General features: G+C 43.9%; 1 protein-coding gene across 3 annotated transcripts in view; it reads left to right on the plus strand.

The window, feature by feature from the left end:
• The window catches only part of FERMT2 (FERM domain containing kindlin 2), a 100,021-nt gene that overhangs the window by 20,244 nt on the left and 53,096 nt on the right, over window positions 1–26,681 (plus strand). For all 3 annotated transcript variants that reach the window (XM_084631046.1, XM_084631045.1, XM_084631047.1), the window contains one exon: window positions 21,376–21,609. In XM_084631046.1, the coding sequence (XP_084487172.1) occupies window positions 21,376–21,609 (234 nt within the window). The remainder of the gene's footprint in view (window positions 1–21,375; window positions 21,610–26,681) is intronic.

Below are 26,681 nucleotides of genomic sequence, written 5' to 3' on the forward strand. Positions count from 1 at the left end.
CTACTCTGAAACATGTCATATCTGAATTGTGGATGGGCTGCAAACTCTGTTAAATGCTAATATAAATTGACATTTCTCTGACTTCTGAGAATGACTAGACTGAGTACAGTGATGCTTTCAAAGACGGATCTTGTACATGGTGTTCAGCATTTGTGAACGTTGGAATCGGGAAACCCATAACTTTTCTAATATCAATTCTATGGACAAATAATTGGGCTAAGACTGTGGCCACTGCAGTTTTGTTTTTAGATTGGGATTTTGGGAACAATGGCTCTTTTTACATCACTCTTTTGAGAACACAATAAAGAAATCTGCTACCCTAGATACTGACTCTCTTTATAACCATTTAAAAATCAAATGGGAACCTTTTTTTGGCTTTTGTCCTGCAGCCTTTTAAATTTTTTAGCTCAAGCTTGGAAGTTAGCGGTAGGGGTAGTGAAGGGAAAGTATTTGGGTTTTACTCTTAGCGTTTTTTAAAAAAATTTCTAGTAGCATAACAGACAGACCTACAGAGATTTTGGTACATACTTACTCAAAGTTATACAGAAACATAGTTCACAGTGGCACTTCATTAAAAAATCCCATAAGTCATGTGGTGAGTTAAACTGTCTGAGGGTTCATAGTATAGCAATGGTTTCATCAGAGGCCTAGGTGTAAAATGAAACCTAGTGCTACTCTGCAGAAATGGCTTCCTGAGGTAATGTACATGGCTATCACAGTTTCCTTTTATCCTAATCCACGTATCAATATAGTGGAGGTTAACAGTTTGTCAGACACAGCATGCACTGGGGGGAAATGGCACTTCCAGGCCCTGGTGATTATGATGTACTCAGCCATTTTTTCTTATCACACACAAGTATGATGTTCCCATTTTAAATATAGGATGTCCCAAAACAATGAGAAAATAGTCTGTTTAATGCAAGAGTATTGTATACACTTACTGAGAAGTCATGGATTTTCAGAGTGTCTGTCAAATAACATATAGAAGGAATAAAAATATCTCCTGTTGAACTGGAGAGGAAAGGTGTCTTTTGAGTATATACCATGGCTCTCTAAACTTCTGACAAGGGGAGCAAATTGGCTGAAGTAAATTTGTTTTTGAATAGTTAGTCTTCCTGGACTAAATAGAAAGCTCTTTGCATATACTGATTGTAGAAGAGTGAGGCAGTGGCCTACTCAAGGGAATATGAGTAACTTAGTGTTTAGTTCTGTAACCATGCAAGCTAATGAATCAGTCAATATAACTTTCAAAACATTTCTAAATCCCTAAAGTGCCACTAGTAGAACAATAAAACTTTACTTTCATGGTAGAAATATTCCTGCTCTTTTTTCACTGCAACAATTGGAGCTGAAGAAAGCATTTAAAAAGTTATCTTAACTATGATATTTTGGTAGCTCATCCAAAAAATTAGCTTCATTTTGAAGTGCCTGCAAAATGTACCCAGTGCTTTCATGTTTCTCTTCATTTATATCTGCACTCTGAGCTTAATGTTGTACATGATTTTAATTCTGGGATTGGCAGTCTAGGTTTATTTTCTGCTACGTGAATTCTGGATGTGAAATAGAACTATCTTAGATGCAGCTTCCACACTTCTCCCTTGAGAGAGAGAAGAGGCTGGGACTTGAAATGCTCAAGTTTCAGCCTACTGCGATGTCACATTCTTGCTCAAAGTCTCTAGAAGAATCATCCAATAAAATGGAGAAAGTTGAGACCTGAGATTCCTCTTGATGCAGGAAAAGAAGCTTTGGTTTTTCCCTTCCCCCTCCCCCTCTCAATTTGACCCATTCTCCTCAGTAACATAGAACATAAGTGGGTCTGCAGTTTGAGCACCTTCAGTTAACAGCTCTGGGTTCTGTGTATCTCAAATCCGCCCCAGAGGCTGCGTATGAACCGGACTTTGTAGCACTCTCCCTTGAAATTACTTGGCTAGAAAACTGCAATAAAGCAGGCTTCTAGCCAATTGCCATTGAAGACAATTTCACGTTTCTCTTTGCTAGTAAGACAAACAGCAGGTATGCCCAGACAAATCACATGTTCACAATCTGAGCTCACTCTAGGGATATCTTCTTCCCAAGAGGGGCATGCTGAAGGGTTATCTTTCTGTCAGAGGACATCTGTGCTAAGGCCTTGTCTATGTTACAAACTTTGGACGATGCAAGTTACTCCGGCATAAAGCCGCTGCAGTAAGAATATTGCTTGTGTGCTTCTGTACCTGGAGCTATGCATACTCATCAGGAGTCCTTGTCTGTGCAGTGTGCAACCCACCTCCTGGGAAGTTTTGGCAATGCATAGTGGGAAAGAAACAGTCACACGAGAGACTAGGAGTAAGGGGTCAACTTCCCAGTATGCAACTGTCTTCATCCCATGTCACTTATATCTCAACTTTTTCCACCACCCCCCCTTTTTTTTTTAAATCTCATAAACCCATGCAGCCCTCCTTGCTCTCCCCCATCTCTGACAGAAGCATGGAGCCTGTAGAACTCTGCACTATTGTCATAAGTGTCACAAGCGCAGAACACATGATCCTCCAGTATCTGCAGAGCCATACGAAGAACTGAATTGGCAGGGAAACATGTGACGATTTCTTGGAGGACAGATTGCTGTGGGACATAGCAAGAACCAATTAAAGGTGGTTGGTGAGGTAGATGGAGTACTGCTTCTGGGCCCGAGAAACAAGCACTGACTGGTGGGATTGTATTGTATTGCAGGCTTGGGTTGACCAGTAGTGGCTGCAGAACTTTTGGATGCAAAAGACCACAAATCTGGATCTGCATGCTGAGCCTGCCACAGCCTTCTAGTGCAGGGACACCAAAATGAGAGCCGCACTGACAATGGAGAAGCGAGTGGTGATCACACTGTGGATATTTGAAATGCTGGGTTGCTACTGGTCAGTGAGAAATCATTTTGGAGTGGCAAAATCCACTGTGGGGGCCATTGTAATGCAAGTGTTCAGAGGCATTAATCGTTTCCTGCTATGTAGGACTGTGACTCTCCGCGGTGTGCAGGACATAGTGGATGGGGAGCAATAGGTGGCAGGCAGGTCTTTCCCTATTTTGGCATAAAACCACCTTGCCAGAGTACATCAACAGAGAGCTACTTTTCTACGGTTATGCAAGTTGATGGCTAATCGACATCAACAGTGGTTGGTCAGGGAAGGGGCATGACGCTCACATCTTTTACGAACACAGAACTGTTCAGAAAGCTGCAAGCAGGGACTTTCTTTCCCAACTGGCAGATTACCATTGGCAATGCTGAAATGCAAATAGTGATCCTGGGTGACCCAGCCTACCCCTTGCTCATGAAGCTGTATACAGCCACCTCGACCACACCAAGCAAAAGGTTCAAGTACTGGCTTATAGCAGGTGCAAAATGACAGTTGAATGCTCTTTTGATTGACTGAAGGGATGCTGGCATTGTCTAATCACAAGATTCCAGCTCCGGGGGGGGGAATCCCAATGGTTCTAGCTCCCTGCTGTGTCCGGCATAATATCTGTGAAGCAAAGGGGGGGAAGTTGCTTCTGGGTTGCAGGATGGAGGTGGAGCAGCTGTCGGCTGAGTTTGAACAGCCAGACACACAGGCTATTAGAGCTCAATGTGGAGCTGTACAGCTCAGGGAGGCTTTACTGTGGCTCACTGTTAAAGTGCTCTTTCAATATGTAGTGTGAGCTACCTGGCCCTGGTGTTTTGGGGCCTATTAGGAATTGTAGAGTGCTTGGGGTGCATCTATGAATATAACGCTGACCACGCACCTATTGATTTTTGAGGTGCTTGCTGTACATTTAGGATTACTACACTTTGTCACTGAACCTATGAGTTCTCACTCTGTACAGTAACAAGTCAGAAGGTGCTTTCAGAACTGCTAGGCACTCTGCAGCATGTGTTGTGAACTAATACAGAGTAAAATTCTGTTAATCTTTAACAAAACCAGTGCAAAGAAAAATCTTCAGTTTAAAAGCACATACATTTAAAACGTAAGTTCTGTTCACTAATTTATTATGAAGAAAGAACATTCATGTCCATCTTACCTACACACGCTCACCTGTGGGAAACCACGCTTGCTGTATATGTGAAGCTGTAGTTGTCCGTAAGGTCCCCCAGTGTGTAGGGGGTAGGGATGTGGCTGCTGATGCCCCATGGAATGTGGGGGGTGGGGAGGTGATGTGATGGAGTTCTCCATGGACCGCAAAGGGAAGCAAGCCTGCGATGGTCGAGCCTGAGGGAGACTGCAGCATCTGTTTGCTACTGGAAAAGCCCCATTGTGTGCTGGTGAATCTCCCTCTGCTCTTCCTGCTGGGATGCCTAGGTCTTCCTGCTGTCTGCTCTTCCTTCTCCAGGCTGTCTGCAGTGTGCACCTTCCAGGTCCTTTGCTCACAGCGTGGTGACCCTGACCCTGGCACTAGCATCTCCTGCAGCTGTGATGCAGCAGCACTGAATGCTGTCCCGGGGTGGGGAGAGAGCCACTGAGAGGGCAGCTCGAGCTGGGGAGCGGGCTTGGAGCCCACCTGATGGGGGCTGTTGGAAAAAGCTGTTAGAGAAGAAGAAGAAAAATCAAGATGCTGAGCTGGAGGAGGAGTTGAGGTGATTTTATTCTCCTGTTCTTTAATTTTAAAGGGCTGGGAAATGAGACCAGGGGAAAGAAGGAAAATAGGAACAATTTAAAGTCAGGAGAAGCGGCAAAAAATAGACCTGCGTAGGTGAGCAGAGCATTAGAGAGAGAAAGTAGAAGTGGGGGACCTACAGATATCCTGAAGGGAATCCAGGAAAAATACTGAAAGGAAATTGCTCAAAAAGATGTTGGATGAAAATAGATCCTGAAAACCGTACATGAGAAACCCGCCCACAAAGGACCTAAAGCGGGCTAGGCAAACTTTTTGGCCGGAGGGCCACATCAGGATTCCAAAACTGTACGGAAGGCTATACCTCCCCTAACCCTGTCTTCTTCCTGCCCGCCTCAGAACCTCCAACCCCCACTACTCCTTGTCCCCTGACAGGCCCCATGTGACCTCCCCCTCTAAAGCCCCTTTCAGAATGTGGCCCTGCAAACATGGGCAGAGGACTCGGGAGGGGCAGGGGCGGCCAGAGAGAAGCAGCAATTTTTCCCCTTCGAAGCGCCACTTCTCTCCAGCCAGCTGCGCGGCCACCCGCTGCTCCTCCTGAGTCCTCCACCCGCGTTCGCTGCACTCCTGCCGCCTGCCTGGTCCCCTGAGGCTGCAGGTGAGCCTCCCTTCCTGCTCTCCCTTGCCCCCGAAGTGCAGCCCCCTTCTGTGCGGGTGGCACGGCACGCTGAGGCTGCGGGGGAGGGGGCACAGCAGGGGAGGGGGTACAGCCTCCTCAGCGGGGAGCTCAAGGGCTGGGTATGATGGTCCCGCAGGCTGGATGTGGCCCCCGCGCCATAGTTTGCCCAACTCTGACCTAAGCATATGAACAGGGAGAATGAGCTATATTCCATCGATAGATATCCAAACAGTCAGAGGTGCCTAGTGGACAAGTGAGGGCCTACTAGGTGAAGGAACCCCACTTGTGGATAAACTTGATGCAAAGAAGTACAGCCCCAGGAACACTGAGTCTGTGCAGCACTTCAGGCCAAAGAGAAGCAAAGAATAGGACATCAAGACTGAAGCTGGACTTACAGCCAAGGAGAGGGGAAGTTTTTTCTTCTCTGAAATGAAACCGCATGTTGTTGTGTAATCTTTTGTTCTTAAGAACAATGCCTTTGGCATTAACTGCACAGAGTAAGGAAGAGTACCATGTACAAACTCTCTCAAAGGGTTAATGTGTTAGTAACCTGAAGCTTCTTATTTTAAGTGGTAAGTACTTGGTCATGTTCTATACCTGTGGTTCTCAACCAGGGGTTTGCGTACCCTTAGGGGCACACTGTGGTCTTCCAGGGGGTACATGAACAACTCCTAGATATTTTGCTTGCTTTTACAACAGGCTACATAAAAAGCACTAGCAAAGTCAGTATAAACTAAAACGTCATACAATGTCTTGTTTATACTGCTTTGTATCCTATACACTGAAATGGAATTGGAAATATTGTACTTACAATTTTATAATTATGGTAAAAATGAGAGTATACAATTTTTCAGTAATAGTGTGCTGTAACAGTTGTCTGTCTGGCTTTTTTGTAAGCAAGCAGTTTAAATTGGTGAAATTTGGGGGTACGCAAGACAAATAGGACTCCTGAAAGGGGTACAGTAGTCTAGAAAGGTTGAGCCACTGTTCTATATTTATCTTCCTGGTACAGCTTTTGGGTTTTCCCCTATTAAGTTCTTAAAAACCTTAAAATTATCTCTTGTTTTGTGGTTTGCCTCACTCTCCTCACAGTTAGCCCAGCTTAGCCTACCTGGATCACTGCAATGGTCTGCAGCATTGGCTTGTAAGATGTCATTGAACATGTTACCCTAAGTCCTCTTCTTTCTCCTCCTTATCTGGCCTCCAGCATTGCACGGGTGTGGAGGGGCAGCTGCTGATAAAACACACACTGTTACTGTTGTCCATATAGTTAAAATGGAAAGTGAAAGTGAAGAAGATTCAGACTACCCTTTCTTTGCTCCTGTAAACTTTTTAAACAAGTCATACCTACTGACACTTTTGTACTTTGGAGTGCTTGTGCATGGTGCCACTCGCAGCACCAGCCCTGGTGAGGATGACCCTCCGGGGTGAGGGAAACGAGGAGGAGGGAATTGCTCAGTTGGATGAAACGGTGTATAGGGCAATAGCACTAAATGCTGGCGCCAGTTTCCACAGGTGGTGATGGCTTTAGCTGGTATCTCACTCCTGAAGGTAACAAAGACAGGGAGCACAGCTGCCGCTGGCATCCCAAAGCTGCCTGGTCCTATATGCTGCTAGCAGAGGTGAAAGTAAGCCGGTATGGGCCGATAGAGCATACCGGTAAAGAAGTGGCCAAAGCATTCAGTACAAATGGGTAAAATAGGCTAGGTTTAACTGTAATAGTAATTAAAAAATCAGATTTAGCACTTGAATTAAATATATTTTACATTCTCTAGAAACAAAATGCTCCCCTTCAGTTTTTTTACTTTTCGTCAGGTGAACGACATTCATGTGATTCCGAACGTTCGCTTTTGAGTGCCTCACGGTAACTGCTTGCTTCTTATTGGTCAAGTCTTTCATTTCAGGTGCGCAATTTACAGTAGAAAGCTCCTGGTGTGACTGTCCCCTCTGTTGGAACAATGTAATTAAATGTAGTTGATTGCTGTCATAAATATAAAGGGAAGGGTAAACCCCTTTGAAATCCCTCCTGGCCAGGGGAAAGCTCCTCTCACCTGTAAAGGGTTAAGAAGCTAAAGGTAACCTCGCTGGCACCTGACCAAAATGACCAATGAGGAGACAAGATACTTTCAAAAGCTGGGAGGAGGGAGAGAAACAAAGGGTCTGTGTCGGTCTGTATGCTGGTCTTTACCGGGGATAGACCAGGAATGGAGTCTTAGAACTTTTAGTAAGTAATCTAGCTAGGTATGTGTTAGATTATGATTTCTTTAAATGGCTGAGAAAAGAATTGTGCTGAATACAATAACTATTTCTGTCTGTGTATCTTTTTTGTAACTTAAGGTTTTGCCTAGAGGAGTTCTCTGTTTTTGAATCTAATTACCCTGTAAGACATCTACCATCCTGATTTTACAGGGGGATTTCTTTATTTCTATTTACTTCTATTTTTTATTAAAAGTCTTCTTGTAAAAAACTGAATGCTTTTTCATTGTTCTCAGATCCAAGGGTTTGGGTCTATGGTCACCTATGCAAATTGGTGAGGCTTTTTATCCAACATTTCCCAGGAAAGGGGGGGTGCAAGTGTTGGGAGGATTGTTCATTGTTCTTAAGATCCAAGGGTTTGGGTCTGTAGTCACCTAGGCAAATTGGTGAGGCTTTTTACCAAACCTTGTCCAGGAAGTGGGGTGCAGGGTTTTGGGAAGTATTTTGGGGAGAAAGACACGTCCAAACAGCTCTTCCCCAGTAACCAGTATTAGTTTGGTGGTGGTAGCGGCCAGTCCAAGGACAACGGGTGTAATATTTTGTACCTTGGGGAAGTTTTGACCTAAGCTGGTAAAGATAAGCTTAGGAGGTTTTTCATGCAGGTCCCCACATCTGTACCCTAGAGTTCAGAGTGGGGGAGGAACCTTGACAATTGCAGAATCACACGCTGCATAATTCAGCCTTTGCTAAGAGGGAACGACTCACTGGAGCGGAGATGTTGCTGGAAGGAGCCCAGTATTGTGAAATCCATGAAGGCCGAATGGATTGCAGCAAACATCCCTCTCTGCAAGCTAACCAACCACCCCTAAGCGTAGTTGGAGAGGGAATCCTGAGTTGACCTCCAAGATTAGGGGAGCTGAAAGGCAGCAGGCAGGGAGGTCTAAGGAGCTCAATACAAACAGGACTAAGGAGTGTGATTGTGCAGAAAGCCCCTTGCTCCCCACCCAGTTAGCTCTTGGGCTAGTTCTCCTGTGGACCACCCGCTCTCCAGCATGCAGATCCACATGCGCGTGTCCTTTGGGGACAAGGCAGCCTGGGGAGCGAGTGTTGTGTGCATACTGCAGGACAGGGGGGTGGCTTTGCACTCAGTGCCCAGGGCACTGTGCTCTGCTTCCAGCCCTTGGGTTCATTCATTATTCATCCAGCTGCAGAAGGGAGAGCTCAACGGGCTGCAATCAGGGAGAACCAGAGCCAGGGACCCTCCTTCCTTCTGTATCCGGGTTCTTTGGGGGAGTCTGCAGCTGTGCCTGTTGCAGGTGGCTGTGGGGTGGCAGAGGCAGGAGCCAGCAGTGGGAGGCAAGGCATGGGGCTTGGCAGTGCGTGAGCTGGGTTCTGAAGCAGCTGGCACCGTGGGTGAAATTTCTGTCTCATGCCTCTTTCCCACTGGAGCTGTTTGCTGGTCTGTGATACCCCCCAGGCTCCTGCCTGTCCGATACACTCACATTTAAACATGCCCGTTAAAGTGAGGAAATGGGGGGTGGGGGAGGACTGTCAATCAAAAAGAACAGCAACAAATGAAGAAGCGGAAAGTCCTCCACAAAAGGGTACGTCTAAAGCTTTAATGTGGCAGCACTTTAACGTGGCTGTGTAGTCACGTGCTGTAATAAAACCACCTCCGTGAGGGGCTCCCAGCACTGTAGCACTGTCTACGCTGCCACTTACAGCTCTGAGAGCTGTGCTCCCAACCCTGGGAGCTATTCCCCTCACGGAGATGGTTTTATTACAGCACCGGGAGAGCTCTCTCCCAGCGCTGGAGCCGCGACTACACAGCCCCGTTAAAGTGCTGCTCTGGCAGCACTTTAAGATTGGCTGTGTAGACTTACCCTTAAAGTTACTACCAATGCAGTAGCTGTCTGCTCGTTTTATTCTAGAGTATTAGTCATGCAAAGGGATCTATGAAGTTAAGTGTGTGGGAGTGGAGGTGGGAAGTGGGGTTGCAATACAACCGTACCAGTAAAAAATTTGTTACTTTCACCCCGGCTGCTAGGCTGCACGCTGAAATGGTGGCTGCCGAAGTTACCCTTGACTGGCATGGGAGAGAGTCCTACTGTGGAGAAATAGGGCTGCCATCTCTAGAAACTTTTGGGAGAGGATTGCAGAATACCTCCATGAAAGTTTCATGGAGATGTCTCAGGAGCATTCAAGGGACATCACTTTGTATGTAAACTGCTCCACATGGATCCCTTGCCTAACTCTACAGAGGCATGAAAAGCTGATAGCGATGCTACGTCTTTATTTACTCCTGAAGGAATTCCGTGCCAGAAAAATTCTGCTCACATTTTTTTTAAAGTTCTCTATAGTTTTGTCCAAACTAACACTATACAATCACACCAGTTTCAGTTATTTTGGTAATTTGGTAACAATACAGACCCAAAAAAATTCATTCAGGAGTAGAAAGTTAAGGGAACCCCTAGAACAACCCAGTTCCTGCTTCTCTGCCCCCTCCCCCCAGAGCTGAGCTTGCAGGGGCAAGACACTCATACCCATGACTGGGCTCTGGGAGGAAGGGGGTATCCCCTCCCCCACAGAGCCCAGGGATCCAGAGGAGAAACTGCCTGATGCTGGGTCCTGGGTTGTACAGAGTTTCCTGTATGGCTCCTCCTTCCTTCAGGGTGTGTGGGGAACTGCAGCTGTCCGGAACCCTCCAGCTTCCCTCTTCTCCGTGCCCCCCTACCCCGTGTCTTCTGTTTGTGAGCTGGGCTCTGCCAGGTCCACCACCCCCTAGTTGCAGTGAGCATCTTTTGCAGCCCATTTCTTTGCTGGGGGGGGGGGGGAATTCTGTGCAAAAAACATTAATTTCTGTGCAAATTCTGCACTGCGCAGTGGTGCAGAATTTTCCCACCAGTATTTGTTGCACTTCTAGTGCAAATAAATAGATAATTGTACCCTGTTAAGTTGTGGACACTGTCAGTACATCATTGTAATGGGGAATACAATTACACACTTACTGCTGTTCCTTCCCCTGCATCGGCCTCACCTGTACTTGACTGTCGGGTACACTGCACTGCAGTAGAGTTTCAAACAAGTCCTGGCCTGCAGCATAGGTGGATCCTCTGGTCACATGTACTCCATCCTCCTCACTGTTCATGCTAGGTATCTGCAGCTCAGGTGTGTGGGGTGGCAGGGGTGTCTCTGAAAAGTATGGCACTCTGCTCTTTGCAAAAGCAGCGGGTCTGCAGCTCGGCACCAGATTGACTGTTGGCCACCCTGGCCTTCTGTTGTGCTTGATGCAGTTCTTTTGCTTTCACACAGCACTGCTGCTTGTCTCTGTTGTACCTGTTTTCCTGCATCCCCCATGCAATCGCCTTGCACACACCCATAGGAATGTGAACATGTCTACAAAGCAACAAAAAATCCTGCAGCTGGCCTGTGCCCACTGACTTGGGCTCAGGCTGTGGGGCTGTTTCATTGCTGTGTAGACTTGTAGGCTCAGGCTGGAGGGTCCCAGGGCTTGGGCTCCAGTCCAAGCCTGGACTTCTGAACAGCAACAGACCACTCTCGCGGCTCGAGCCCAAGTCAGCGGGCATGAGTTTTTCTTTGCTGTGTAGGCATACCCTAAGGCTGGTCCTTAGCTCTGCTTGAGCAGACTCTTCTCCCCACAGGCCCAGGGGATCTAATATTTCCTGTCTACTCCAAGCCAGAGTATGTCTCTAGCATGTAACCAGCATGGTCAGCTGGTCCGTTGCACCAAACAACGGAGAGCTGCTAGGTGTGCTTGTCAAACTGCATAATCGGGAAAAGGCATTTCAAAACTTCATGGGGCTTCAAAGGCCGGGGAGGGGAGGGGAAGGGAAGGGGCTTCCAGTCTGTGACCCCCAGAGCAGAGGAATTCACAATTGTGACCAGAGCCGTCAGTGTTGGGCAATGTGGGAGTGCTGCTGGAGAACTATTAGGGTTGACAAAAGTAATGTTGTGTCTCCACTCATGCTGCACTGACCTTTAGTACGTCAGCTGTGGCTCAACACCACTTGGGGAGGTGATGTCATTGCATTGCTGTAGTCGGGCACTTACATCAGTGAGAGACAAATTGGAGTGTAGACCACGTGCACAACGAGGTCCACACAAGGCTGCTTAGTCGACCCAACTTTGTAGTGTAGACCAGACTAAGAGTTAGTGACCAGGAGAAAGAGTGTGCACGCACACATGTGTGCTTATCCTCGCTGTATTGCACCAGTGGCTCAGCCTGGTTCAGGTCTGCTTTGTAATTGCAGACAAATGGACACAGCATGTAGCCCTGTTCTGGGGGGATCTTGCCTACTCATGACTAGCACCTCTAGGCAGGATGAATACAAACTGATTAAAAATAAAGATTGGATTTTTGAATTTAAATAAGGTTTATTATTAAAAATAAGCCTATTTTGAAATTGACAACTTATGTTAAGGCCTAAATTTATTGTAATGATTTAAAATAAATATATCCTACATATTTGCTGCCAAGTTTTTTTTTTTTTAAAAAAGTCAGGCCACCGAATGCGTGGAAGTCACTGGCCATGCATCTGGAACCAGAGTTAGAAGTGCTAAGCTGGATTTTGACCACAGTAGCATCTTCTGCGTGTGTGCAGAGAATATTTTCTTCACTTCAGTTTATGCCGCTAGTTCAGGTCAATGTTTGACTAATTCAAAGTTAAGAAACCTATTGGGAGTGAGAAAGAGGAAAGCTACAGATAATGCTTCCTTTTTGTTCAACAGATCACTTTGTTTTAAATGCAAAACATGTTTTGGTGAACTTTTTTTGTAGGTGTCCAGCATGTTTAACGTAAAGTAAAAATTAAGAATCTGAATAAATGTAAATTCAGCTATATAATTGTTTAAGTATAGCTATAGTGTGTCCTTTTTCTGGTAGAAAAAGAAGCACTAATTTAGTTGAAAAACTATTTAGGTGCAAATCAGCATGTTTTATTGGTTACCAACAAATGAGAACTAGCACTTCTGGGAAAAAAATAACTAAAGTACAATACAAAACCTGATTAAAATAAATTATTATTTATTATGAAGACTTTCTGCTTGTTGATTTAACTTAATTAAAATCACTTCGTAAATCAATCCATCCTCATCGTAGGGGTCTGTCCCTTTGGTGTTACTTGTCCAGCTAGTCATGCCAATAAAGTCTTACTGAGTTTAAATGTTTATACAGTACTTACCTTAAAATGACAGTTGCTGTACAATCAAGTAAATTTCATAGCTAAAAGTAGCAGCTAGTGAGCATAATTTAATAGTTAAAGCATGCTACTGCAAGTCAGGTCTTCTGGTTCTGTTCCTACCTCTGCTGTGATTCGTTGTATGACTCTGAATGCATGATCACCACTGCTTCAAGGTCCATAACTCTCTCAAATGGATATTATACATATCTGAGTCTTAGGTTTGTAGGGAGTCTTAATGCTTGTGAAAAGTAATTTTGAGATCCTTGTTGAACACTCAGATTCACTATTTGGAATAGTAGTAGGAAATGTGTTCAATAATTGCAGTGCATACAAGCAAAAACCCCTCTCCTGCTGTCACACAACTGTTACCAAGACAAATTAGTCAGTAGACAACTGAGACATTTTAATGAACATTTAGAAACCTATGATAGGACATAATTGAAATACTTTCAAGTCTCTCTCTGCAAAACTAACTTTAACAACTCGTTGCATTTTATAACTTGGATCTCACATTTTGTTACATCAGAAACCACAAATTCCTAAACCTAACATGGTCATTGAAGTCTGACCTAATGGGGCTATTGCTAAATGTAGTTTTATCCAAGCTGTATTTTTAGAAACTTGCTGTTTTTTAAATGACCACCTATAGAACTGCATTTGTAAATCTAGCAAGTTTTGTTTGAATAAAGAAACCTAACTATCTGTAAGGTAGTAACAAGAGTCTTTGCATAACTGTTTGATTTTTACCTTTCGTAATGCACAACATTTTACTGTATGCAGAGCGTTCATCTTGGTCCAAAGACAGTGCCATGCAAATTGCTGCTTGATTTTTTTTTTTTTTAAACCACAAGTCCACCCTCTGTAGCGCTGAAGCTACACAAGTGTTACACCATCAGTGTTACACAAGTTATACCATCAGAGGACCCAAACACATCAGCCACGCCATCAGAGGCTCATTCACCTGCACGTCTACTAACGTTACATATGCCATCATGTGCCAGCAATGCCCTTCTGCCATGTACGTTGGCCAAACCAGACAGTCCCTACGTAAAAGAATAAATGGACACAAATCAGACATCAGGAATGGTAACATACAAAAGCCAGTGGGAGAACACTTGAGTCTTCCTGGACATTCTATAACAGATTTGAAAGAAGCTATACTTGAACAAAAAAACTTCAGAAACAGACTTCAAAGAGAAACAGCAGAACTAAAATTCATTTGCAAATTTACCACCATTAATTTGAGCTTGAATGGGGACTGGGAGTGGCTGGCTCATTACAGAAGCAGCTGTGCCTCTCCTGGAATGGACACCTCCTCATCTATTGTTGGGAGTGGACTACATCCACCCTGATCAAATTGGCCCTGTCAGCGCTGGCTCTGTACTTGTGAGGTAACTCCCTTCTCTTCATGTGTCAGTATATTTATGTCTGCATCTGTAATTTTCACTCCATGCATCTGAAGAAGTGGGGTTTTTACCCACAAAAGCTTATGCTCAAATCTGTTAGTCTTGTTGTTTTCGTGAATACAGCCTAACACAGCTACCCTCTGATACTTGACAAGTGTTAGATTCAAATTGACTCTATTTTCAGTGCCAATTTCATAAACTTTCAGGATAGCAGAAGCTGGACTTCATGTCCAAAGTTCATTGTAATGAGATATCAGATTTTCGAGAGTAGCCAAGGCCTTGTGCAAGTTTGCATGCTTTTCTATATTTGGTTTTGTTTAATTTGATTGTACAAAGCTGCTGAAAAGTTTAGCTGACATTCCCACTTTCTAGCTCCAGGATTCTACCAATAGGTTTTTTTTTGTTTGTTTGCATGCTTAAAGAAACTGTCCCTTTATATTCTGTGAACTTTCTTAGTGATCCTGAGATCAAGATAGAATGCAGGTATAAAGAAGGAAGATTCATTGTAATTCAGATTCTTCTTCCATCTCTCCTTGTCTGAGCATCAGTTAGCTTCAGAAGTTCAGAGATGTGCTTGCAGAAATGTTTTTTATAATAAAACTCATATCCATTATATGGCATTTGTACTGTCAGTCATCTGCCTTTTTAAGGTTGGCTATTTTAAAAATGCTTGTTTTGGTGCTTGCATGTTAGCTAGTTCTTTAAACTCCTAGATTTTAGAGGTGGAGAAGACCACTAACATCTACAGTGGAGTTGCATCTTACACGGGGGATAGGTTCTAAAGTCCGTGCATAAGGCGAAAATCTCATATCAAAATTACCCTTGAAAATTTCTTAAATTGCCCATGAAGTACAATATACTGTACATGGTTTTGTGTATACAACCCTGTACAGTAATATGTATACACTAATGTACAGTATATAATAGAGTACTTGTGCAAAATACAATTTTACAGTACTGTATTTTTAATTACAGGGGATAATAAGGGGGGGTAATTACAGGGGGTCGTCAGAGCTTGATGCTGATCCAGGAGACAGAGGTGACGGAGAGCGAGTTGTACACTAAGTGATTGGCTCCTGTTCAGCTCAAGAAGTTGATTGCGTAGACTCATCTGCTGCTGGTTGTTTCACCTTGAAAAACATGGTGATCGGCAACTGTCGCTGTTGTCTCTTGAGCTGCTCAAACATTTCTTGATACGGTCTCAAATCGTCCCTAATGCTACATGTGATTTTTGAGGCTTCGTTCCATAGAGGGATCATATTCAGAAATTAAATCATTCAAGTCTTTCGCCGCTTGGAACACTTCAACAAATTTATGAAGATTCCAACTTGCTGGCTCTTCTTGGTGGTGGTGGTGGTCGTCGTCATCTTCGTTTTCTGTAGACCATTTTATCAGTTCCTCTAACTCTTTTTGTTAGTCAATGTTTTTTTTTTCTCTATGGCTCTCAATTAATTCTTCAATTTTTTCCTCAAGGCTGTCGACGAAGCCATCACCACCCACTTGCCTGGCCACCTGAAAAATGCATTTCACTTCTTTATCAATGGTCAGGAAACCCTTAAAATCATTCACACATTCTTTCCATAGGTTTTGCCAATATGCATTGACTGTTTCAGGCTTGATTGCATCCATTGCCTGCTTTAATATAAGCGATGCAATCGGCAGTGTTGAAGGACTTCCAGCACATTAAGATTGGGATCAGCATCCACAGTGCTACGTGTCCATGAGAACGTAAGCCTCTTATACGTGGCCTTGAAACAGCGAATCACGCCTTGGTCGAGAGGATGGAGGTGGTATTGGCCGGGGGGGGGGGGGGGGGAGAGAGACTAGTTCAACGTCGTTATTCGCAAACCGGAGTGCCACAGGGTGGCCAGGAGCATTGTCTACGATCAGCAACACTTTAAAGTCAAGTCCTTTCTCTTTGAGGTACCGCTTGACCTCCAGAATGAAACACTTGTGGAACCAATCCAGAAATAATGCTGCCATCACACAAGCATTTTTATTTGGTTGCCAGAACACAGGCAGGAGATTTTTGTTCTTGCCTTTTAGGGCACGGGGATTTGCAGCCCTGTAGAGCAAGCCCGGCTTTATTAAATGCCCAGCTGCATTGCCACAAAGCAACAGTCACACGGTCTTTAGCTGCTTTGAAGCCAGGGGCTTGTCTTTCTGATTTCGAAGTGAGAGTGCAGTTGGCATTTTTTTCCAGAAGAGCCCAGTCTCGTCAGCATTAAAAACTTGTTCCGGAAGATAGCCCTTTTCTTCTATGATTTTCTTTAATTGTTCAGGGTAGGCTTTTGCTGCCTTTTCATTGGCAGAGGCAGCTTCACCAGTGGTCTGCACATTTTTGAGGTTGAAGCGGTTCCTAAAACTGTTAAGCTAACCGTGGCTGGCTTTGAATTCCTTCTCCTCAGAAGTCTGTCCCTCTTCAGCGGGAGGTTTGAACAGCGTGTAGAGGCCAAGAGCCTTTTCTCGCAACATGTTGCCATCGTTAGGCACATGTTTACGGTTCATGTCTTCTAGCCATAAGTTTAATGCCTTTTCAGTCTTCAGTCTTGGAGCACTTGATGCCACAGCTTGATGAATTTTTCTCTCTAATCTTGATGGCACGGATGCTAGATTCGCTGCGGCCATATTTACGCGCCACGGAGACTAACATACCGTCTCTCAAAAGTCCAACACAGCCAGTTTTTTTCTCCAGTGTTAGAACAGATCGCTGTTTCTTCAGTTGAGCACCAGATGAAGTAGTTGGCTTGCATTTAGGGGCCATGTTGTACGAAAAATACGTATAGTATCTTTAAATACTAGAATCACACTCCAGTGCAGTGAGATGCTCACTATATGAGGCACGAGGGAACTGAGACTGACTGGGGGAACAGTAGATTCAGGTCTCCCATCTCACGCTCACTCCGGGGCATACGCTCATTGAGTGGAATGGTGAGTGGAATCACCCACACTATTTACAGGTACCTTATTTTTCTTTGCCAAGTGCGTATAGTTGAATTGATGCAAGTTAAATGCGGGTATGATGAGATTCGCCTGTACTGTAAAAAGACTATTGGCTGTAACGCAGGTCAACTAATTCTCTGATCATAAGAGAATCTGCTTTTAATATAACACCAGAGGATTGGCAAAGCCTCTCCATCAATGGATGTACTTTGCAGCGCAGTTTTAGTAAGCTTCCTTTTCATTGTTGATAAAGTCTGAAATCCTAACAAAAGCTCAAAAGGGTTCTTCATCACTGGAATTTTCAGTCAAGACTGGATGCTTTTCTAAAAGGCATCTAATTCACCCAGAAATTGTAGGGGTGGAGTGGAGAGTAGTTCTGATTTCCAGTGTAACATAGGACATAGATCAGTCTGGTGCCTTCTAGCCTTAGAGTCTATCAGTCTATGAAATACACAAGTGATCATAGAATCCATAGAACATCAGGGTTGGAAGGGACCTCAGGAGGTCATCTAGTCCAACCCCCTGCTCAAAGCAGGACCAATACCCAACTAAATCATCCCAGCCAGGACTTTGTCAAGCCTGACCTTAAAAACTTCTAAGGAAGGAGATTCCACCACCTCCCTAGGTAACACATTCCAGTGTTTCACCACCCTCATAGTGAAAGTTTTTCCTAATATCCAACCTAAACCTCCCCCACTGCAACTTGAGACCATTACTCCTTGTTCTGTCATCTGCTACCACTGAGAACAGTCTAGATCCATCCTCTTTGAAACCCCCTTTCAAGTAGTTGAAAGCAGCTATCAAATCCCACCTAATTCTTCTCTTCCTCAGACTAAACAATCCCAGTTCCCTCAGCCTCTCCTCATAAGTCAAGTATTTCAGTCCCCTAATCATTTTTGTTGTCCTCCACTGGACATTTTCCAATTTTTCCACATCGTTCTTGTAGTGTGGGGCCCAAAACTGGACACAGTACTCCAGATAAGGCCTCACCAATGTCGAATAGAGGGGAACGATCATGTCCCTCGGTCTGCTGGCAATGCCCCTACTTTTACAGACCAAAATGCCATTGGCCTTCTTGGCAACAAGGGCACACTATTGACTCATATCCAGCTTCTTGTCCACTGTAACCCCTAGGTCCTTTTTTGCAGAACTGCTGCCTAGCCATTCGGTCCCTAGTCTGTAGCCGTGCATGGGATTCTTCTGTCCTAAGTGCAGGACTCTGCACTTGTCCTTGTTGAACCTCATCAGATTTCTTTTGGCCTAATCCTCTATTTTTGTCTAGGTCCCTCTGTATCCTGTCCCTACCCTCCAGCGTATCTACCTCTCCTCCAGTTTAGTATCATCCGCAAATTTGCTGAGAGTGCAATCCACACCATCCTCCAGATCATTTATGAAGATATTGAACAAAACCTGCCCCAGGACCGACCCTTGGGGCACTCCACTTGATACCGGCTGCCAACTAGACATGGAGCCATTGACCACTACCCGTTGAGCCCAACAATCTAGCCAACTTTCTATCCAGCTTATAGTCCATTCATCCAGGCCATACTTCTTTAACTTGCTGGCAAGAATACTGTGGGAGACGGTGTCAAAAGCTTTGCTAAAGTCAAGGAACAACACGTTCACCACTGTCCCCCCTCATCCTCAGAGCCAGTTATCTTGTCATAGAAGGCAATTAGATTAGTCAGACATGACTTGCCCTTGGTGAATCCATGCTGACTGTTCCTGATCACTTTCCTCTCGTCTAAGTGCTTCAGAATTGATTCCTTGAGGACCTGCTCCATGATTTTTCCAGGGACTGAGGTGAGGCTGACTGGCCTGTAGTTCCCAGGATCCTCCTCCTTCCCTTTTTTAAAGATGGGCACTACATTAGCCTTTTTCCAGTCGTCCGGGACTTCCCCAGATAGCCATGAGTTTTCAAAGATAATGGCCAATGGCTCTGCAATCACATCCACCAACTCCTTTAGCACTCTCGGATGCAGCGCATGCAGCCCCATGGACTTGTGCACGTCCAGCTTTTCTAAATAGTCCCGAACCACTTCTTTCTCCACGGAGGGCTGGTCACCTCCTCCCCATGCTGTGCTGCCCAGTGCAGTAGTAGTCTGGGAGCTGACCTTGCTCATGAAGACAGGGGCAAAAAAAGCATTGAGTGCATTATCTTTTTCCACATCCTCTGTCACTAGGTTGCCTCCATCATTCAGCAACGGGACCACGCTTTCCTTGACTTTCTTCTTGTTGCTAACATACCTGAAGAAACCCTTCTTTTTACTCTTAACATCTCTTGCTAGCTGTACTGTACTGTAAATATTTACTTTATGAATGAACCTCTAATTTTGGTAAACTTTTTAGGAATCTCATGCATACATGTAGATGACCACCTGTGGAAGGATTTGTTTATTTGCAATAAAAATATGTATAGCGGACTTTCATTTTTGATTAAACTTTTTTTATGCTGACACATAGCCCACTATCTTCAAAAAATGAATCCCCAAGTGCAGTGGAGCAGCTTTCAACACACCAGTTGAGGGTATGGGGAGCATTTTTGTCACTAGTTTTGGCAGCTGACCTGACCCACAGCATAATTTTAGAATAACCTCAAATCTTGTAGATGCTGTTTTTGCTCCAGTGATCCTTGCTGGCAGAGCACACTGTGTGGCTCGACTCTGTATGTTGTTGTGAGAGGGGAGGGGTTAGAAGTGTGTAACCAGTTCTAAACCAGCCAGGGATTCCCCCCACACTTGGGAAGATCCTCATTTGCCCACTTAAGGCAACTTTAAGTCCCCTTTGCACCATTTAACCAGTGCAAATGAGATTTTGGCAACACTAAGGATCTGCCTTACCACACCGGGTCTAATGTATTAAGACGTCAAGAGAGACAAGGTGATAATAGGAGGACTGAAGAAGGAGAGAACAGTGTAAGCAATAAATCCTAACATTGTTCATGAATTGCGCTCTCCCTTGCCTCATGTCAAGTAAATCTAACTAGCTTGTTGGATTATGAGGAAGGAGCTGTGTCATAATTCTCTATGTATATTCTCCCCCTATGGAATTGTAGACAAATGTCAAGAAGTTCACTGTAGCACTTGGATTGTTGTTGATATACTTATCTTAAAAGTGTAATGGGGGAAACCGCATTTGTCATGTCTGAAATACAAAAGACTCAGAGGCAGTGTCATACAGCATGTGGGAGTGTGGACTTCCATTCTGCGTTTTGCAACACGCAGTATGTGCTGCAGGGGTGTGTGTGTGGGTTATCTGAGATGCCTTTGGTTTGGTGGGGGGGTCCCCAATTTGAGTTCTTTTATAAAGAGGCCTGATTTTCAAAAAGTCTGTGATATCTTAATGTTAGTACAAGCTATTTGTGATGGGGTAGAGTATGGGGTTAAATCCCATTTTTTCACTAGATTACTCTGAAAGGAAGGTTTAAAAAAATCATGCTTCTGTTTGAAAACCTCATACCCTATTGTTTATAGGTAACAAGTGAGGAAATATCATTCTCGTTTTATTCATTTAAGGGCACTTTGTGTAAAATTAGTTACACTTCTGTCCCTGTGTAGGTGGCCTGTTTCATCTTTTGGTTGTGTGGATCTCTTGTATTGCAACATGGGAGATAAACCTAGGCAATGACTGTAAAACCTCAAAAATTGACAAAAGAAATGAGCAGCAGATGCCTTCAGTATGAGATCTTGGACAGGGACTTAGAAACAACCCAGGTCTCTCTACCCTGCTACTGTCTGGCTGTGAGATCCTTAGTAAGTCACTTGAACTTTCTATTCCTCTGTTTTCCCCCTAGCCTTTGTCTTGTCACTAATAATTAATATTGCGGTGGTGCCAAGAAGCCCACTGTACTAGGTGCTGTACAGATACTTAAGAGACAGTCCCTGCCTCAAGGAATGTCTTCCAATCTAAGTAGAAGAGAATAAACAACAGATGCATGTAACAGACAAGGGAAGCGCAAAGAAACAAGGAGACAAAACTGCTTGCTCAAAAAGCAAGTGGTTACAACATACTGGTTTGCTAACTGCTTAGGTGCTGCCAGAAAAACTGTATAACTGCTCACTGTATTTCTACAACCTCAAAAAAACAACGGGACAGTGATTTCAGTTGTGGCCACTAGGTGCTATTGGAATACAAATAAGGTATCTTAAAATACTTATTTGAAACTGACTAGATTTCATGTTTGAAAGAGGTGAGTGAGACCATATCGATTGTTGGACCAACTTCTGTTGGTGAAAGACCAGCTTTTGAGCCACACAGAGCTGTTCGGGTCTGGGAAAGGTACTTACACTGCATTTAACAACAGATTTCATGTTGACTGCCACTATTTTAATGAATATATTTTCAAGTAGAAATGGTTCTTAATCTATTTTCTCAAATTACTTTTCCCCTCTAGATGTCAAGAAAGATTGGTCAGATCATGCGCTATGGTGGGAAAAGAAGAGAACCTGGCTCCTTAAAACTCACTGGACCTTGGATAAGTATGGCATACAAGCTGATGCTAAGCTCCAGTTCACGCCTCAACACAAATTACTCCGCCTTCAGCTTCCAAATATGAAGTATGTGAAGGTGAAAGTGAATTTCTCTGATAGAGTCTTCAAAGCTGTCTCTGACATCTGTAAGACGTTCAGTAAGTATCCGATACTTAGAAAACTAAGAGGCCTTCTTCTGGTTTCTAGACAGCTGTAATTGCTTAGTCAGTTTAAAGTGGCATTTATCTGCAGTGTCCGCCTTGTGCAAAATCAAATGTGAAGTTTAACTTTTTTTTTCCTGTCTTGGGTTACACATGCTGGTGCTACCTGATGTTAGTGGGGTTTTATTTTCCCCCTTTGTTTTACTGTCTGACAACAATCTGGGAATAAAATAACTTGGTTTTTATGAAAATCCAGTCGTGTAGGTGTAATTACTTAGTTGAAAGTTTATACACTTAAGGACCATCAATTATCTTAATTGGTTAAAAAAAAAATATTTTGCCCATCAAGATAAAACATAATTTTTAACAAATACAACCTAGAGAAACAGTCCTTATTAAACAAGGCTGTACTCAAATTTTGTCATTTTGTTAAAATTGTTGGAGTTGCCTCTTAATTTGGATGTAAAATCACACTGGATAACTTTATTTAAAAAAAGCCAATTTCAGTTTAGAGGCTGACTTGTTGTTTATCTGCCAGGCTCACTGCTTCTCCAATGGAGAAGCAAATTAGTGATCAAATGAGGGTATTTCACCACAGAACCATTTGGTATTTCACCACAGAACTGTCTGGTGCATTGGTTCCATCTTCCCCTGCTGAACGTACTTTTGTTTTTGTTCTGCCTGATGCATGTAGAACAGTGTGCCCAAAGCCTATGGATAGCATTGAAAAATATATCGATCCCTCCTACCCCTGGCTGAAAGAGAGACTCTAGGAACCCTCTACCTGTACACTAGGCTTACCGCTGATGTGATTGCACTTCACTTCAAAGCTCCTGTGGAGATCCCCCCACTACCTGTCCTGGGTGTTCATGGGTCTCCAGGGTCTAGTCCTTCTCTCTTCACTTGCCAAATTGTGCATATTAGTAATACATTCTGATTTGGCGGAAGTATGTGTAAGAGGTAGATATATGTAAATGTCTAACTTAGGTTTTTTACTTCAGTTTCGTGGTTACTGCCTTCTAGTTACCATCTCCTCATCGCAGTCTGTGTTAGTCTTGCTTATGTGGGAGGATTGCATTGCTTTCCTTCACTCAAGGGCAGTCTCCGTTCCAAAAGGAAATGAGCATCAGAGTGCTGTCTTCCGAATCGGAGTGTGCAATTTGAGCTTTGTCATAGTAAATCTATTTTGGTTTTCAAAAAGAAGATATGGATTACTCTTGGTTGACTCATTCATGTCATTAGGCAGGAAGTGTTCAGCTATAAGTGAACTGTTACGACATGGCCCCCAATACATAAATAACAATGTTATCCACAAGCTATGAAGCTGATGAAGATTCTTTATAGTAGCCTTTTTACTGCTGTTTTAATGGCAACTGAAAATTGCTACTTTTTAAAAAATAAAGCTTAACCAGCATTATTTTAGAATAAATACCTTGTTTTTACTTTTTTAAGACCTTATCTATCTAGGTATTAAACTCTTTCTTGCTAAAGATGTCACGAGGTCCTGCTTTGTTGCTAGTGAATTTTTGTAACAATGAGTCACATCAGGAGAGTCTGATGTAGACAGTCACCCAAGGAAAGCTTTTTTTTTTCTTCTTCTTCTTACTAGCTGGTGCCACAAAACATTCAGAACCTTAAAAGGGCTCAAACTGTAGTACTTATTTTGTTGGGTTTTTTTGGTGTATATTTTAAGAAGGAAACATTCAGAAGTCCCTTAGTTTTGAGAGTTTGGAAATAACTTTTCTTCCATCCTACTCTATGGCAACCTTCTGTAGGTGAGAGGTAACTCTTCATTGCAACTGGGTGCTATGCAGGAAACACTCCCAATCTCTTGCCTCTCTTCTCCCTGCCACCCCCCAACCTTTTGAAGAGTTTGAGTACTGAGGCATGTTGGTTTTGCAGAATTTCTTCCCAGTCCAAGACGACAGAGAATGCCCACTCAGTAAGTGGGCTGATTGTTTTGTCTTGTCAAATCTGCCCAGGGAGTATTTGTTACTGAATGTCTGAGGGGAGAAAGCCGGTTATCCCAAGCATGGATTCACATTTTTCTTACTGAGAAAAGAATCTAAAAGGTCCCCTGGGTGTGAGAATGGGGTCTCTAAAAAATCAAATGCCCTGCTGTTCTTAAACTACTTATTGGCTGGTTAGATGAGGTGAAGGTTCTGGGTTTGTTTTTTCATTTCCCCTAAAAGGTGTGGGTAGCAGGAACCTAACTAAGCCCCTTGGGCAAACAATCTGAATTATATTGCTCAAAACATTAAGGGTTTCCACCAGCATCCTCTGTTCTTCCCTAGTGGCTCGCTGAGTATTAGACTTGGTTTTAGGGGGGCTAGCTCATCCCAGCTCTTTACAGTACCTCTTCTCCTGGGGCATGGAGTTGTGTGTGCGGGAGGTTCCTCTCTTTTTAAAGAACCCTGGATTTTACTCGACCTGACATGTCGGACAACAAGTTTAGCTTCCCAGAAAAGAAACCTACATCTAGTTCCAGTTTTGGGGAAACCGAAGAACGGTTTCCTTTGTATACTGAGTAGTAAGCCCAAGCGTTCCTTCTCAGCCCTAAGCATGGGTTCAAAGACTTTGAGCAATCTCCCTTCTGCTTGCATCAACGGAAGTCTGAAAGAGGTTGCATTTTATTTTTCAACCCAGTAGGAAGCTGCCATCTTGGCTTCTTGTGTCATTTTCCATCATTTCTCAAGGGTATCCTGTTTGTGTTTTTTCTCGCGCTTCTTTTGCTCTCCAGAATAATGTCTTCTCTCCCCTCCCCTTTTCCCAGGTCAGGAGAAAGAGGAATAGGGAATATAAAACTCTAAAAGGAGATGATGGGTTAAAAAGCATTTCCTATGTTGCAGTTCTCTACTGCTGCCAATCTCTGTAGTATCTGAGTGCAGATGGGGGAGAGGCTAATTTTTGTAGCCAGTATTTTGCTGATTATTTTGAGATTTGTCCAGTTTAACCCTGAAAATAGCCAATAGTAATCCCACCAGTGGTACTTACCTTCCTGCAGTGTCCCCTTTTTATCTGACTTTAAAAATGGAGCCATTTATAATCCAGTGTTGTCTGAATCAGAGTGCAGGAGAAAAACTGTTTTAATGACTAAATCACTCCCTTGTGTTTTGGCTGTAATGGTACGCTTACTTTTAACCCCCAGAACACTTAGGATCCACTGAATTGTATAGTTAAGTGACTGTAATCCTTGATGCTGTGAATCATGGTGAGCAAGCTAGTTAAGTAGTTATATTTTTAGAACATTACATTTAACAGGTGTATTGTTGTTGCATTTGAAAGGTGAATTTATTTATTAAAATTACGAAATGTCAGAATTAAGGTTGCACAGTGCACCTTAATTTGGCCCCTTGTATGCATGCATTATGCTAATTACATGATCACATACTATTTTTCTTTTCCAAACGTTCAATTCCGTGCACAGGATTGTCACTGCTCACTTAATGAGCAGTAATGGAATATTTTTGTATTCTCAGGTTTCAGAGTAGCAGCCGTGTTAGTCTGTATCCACAAAAAGAAAAGGAATACTTGTGGCACCTTAGAGACTAACAAATTTATTTGAGCATAAGCTTTCGTGAGCTACAGCTACTCTTTTTTTTTTTTTCTTTTTGTATTCTCAGTGTTCAGTGTGTCTCCATCCTTTATTGATTGCACACTATATACAATCTATGTATTCAGAGCAGAAGTATTAATTTCCTCATGAGGGTTTCTGTGGTGCTCATCATTGCAGAATCTGAGTGCTTCACAAATATTTTATTTTCACAGTCCCCCACCCCCCGAGATGAGGTGGTATTACTATCCCCATTTTATAGATAAGGATCTGAGACACGAAGACAAAGGTCAAAAGTATCCACTAATTTTGGGCACCCAATTTGGAATGTCTTGAATCGGTTTTCCCTCCTTTTCCCTCCCCCAAGTTTACTTAGCATTGTAGAGCACTTTCAGAGCGCTACTCCCACCAATTTCAGGTACAATTGTGAGTGTTCTGCATGTCTGCAAATCAGACCCTACAGTCTCCATTCCAGCACCCAGAAAATGAGGAATACACAAATAGTGACCACCTCTGGAAAGTTTTTGTTTGTTTAAGCAATTTGACTAGCATCACATAAGAACTCTGGAATAGGAAGCGATAGGATTCAGTTCCCTAGGACAGTATTTAAGTGCCTTAACCATGAGACCGTTCTTTCTCTTCCTCTAATCCCCTGTGTCCTTCACTACACATCTTCCAACAGGAGACCTGTCTGAGCTGCTCAGCAAGTAGGTCCATAGCAGCTGCTGAGGGGGAAGAACTCCTAGCAGGATCCGTACTACACAATCCACACCCGAGTGTGCAGGTTGTAGAGCCCCCATTGGTGCACCAGAGGATGGTTCTGGCTGATGGTATCAGACTCTGACCTCCTAGACTATGATGAGAGGGAGTGTGTGTGCTTCTTACCGTCCATTTCCTCGCTGTCGTGTCCTGCCCTCACACCAACTGGCGGGACCTGCTGCCACCTGAGGAGGGCAAGGAACCCCTGTGGACCAACCTTTACTCCACAGCCCTCTAGGGATATTAGTAGGCAGCTTTTCCACGGAGCCATGAGCGCAGGCGTGTACCTGGCACAGTCCACAAACTCCCCCAACATCAGTCTGTCTTTTGCAGCAAGAGGGAGACACTGGCACGCCTCTATGTAGGGTGCGTCAGGTTGCAGCCCTTCTTTTGGCTCCTCCAGAACCTCTTACTGAGGTTCTGGCTGTACTTTTCCCTGCACTTCCTCATTTATGCACACCCCATCCATGGCCCCACAAAGTTGCAGGACCTCCTCAACCTCCTCCTGGCACCAACCAAGATGGCCATCCATCAGCCCAAGAAGAGGAAGCTGGGGGAGGGGGAGAGCGGTGCGCTCTACGACTGTGGGGCTTATTTCTGTTCCCTTGTTTGGTCACATCTCCAGGCAGAGGTCCTCTGGGCTGTCCCCTCTGACTCCCTAGTGGACACTGTTTTGAGTTCTCTGCTTGGTGTCTCCCTCTGGATCCTTTGACATAATTCCCGCCCCTGTTTCTTCATAGGAGACAGGCCTTTAGTT

Source organism: Lepidochelys olivacea (assembly GCF_965140295.1).
Source record: "Lepidochelys olivacea isolate rLepOli2 genome assembly, chromosome: 6".
Lineage (NCBI taxonomy): Eukaryota > Metazoa > Chordata > Testudines > Cheloniidae > Lepidochelys > Lepidochelys olivacea.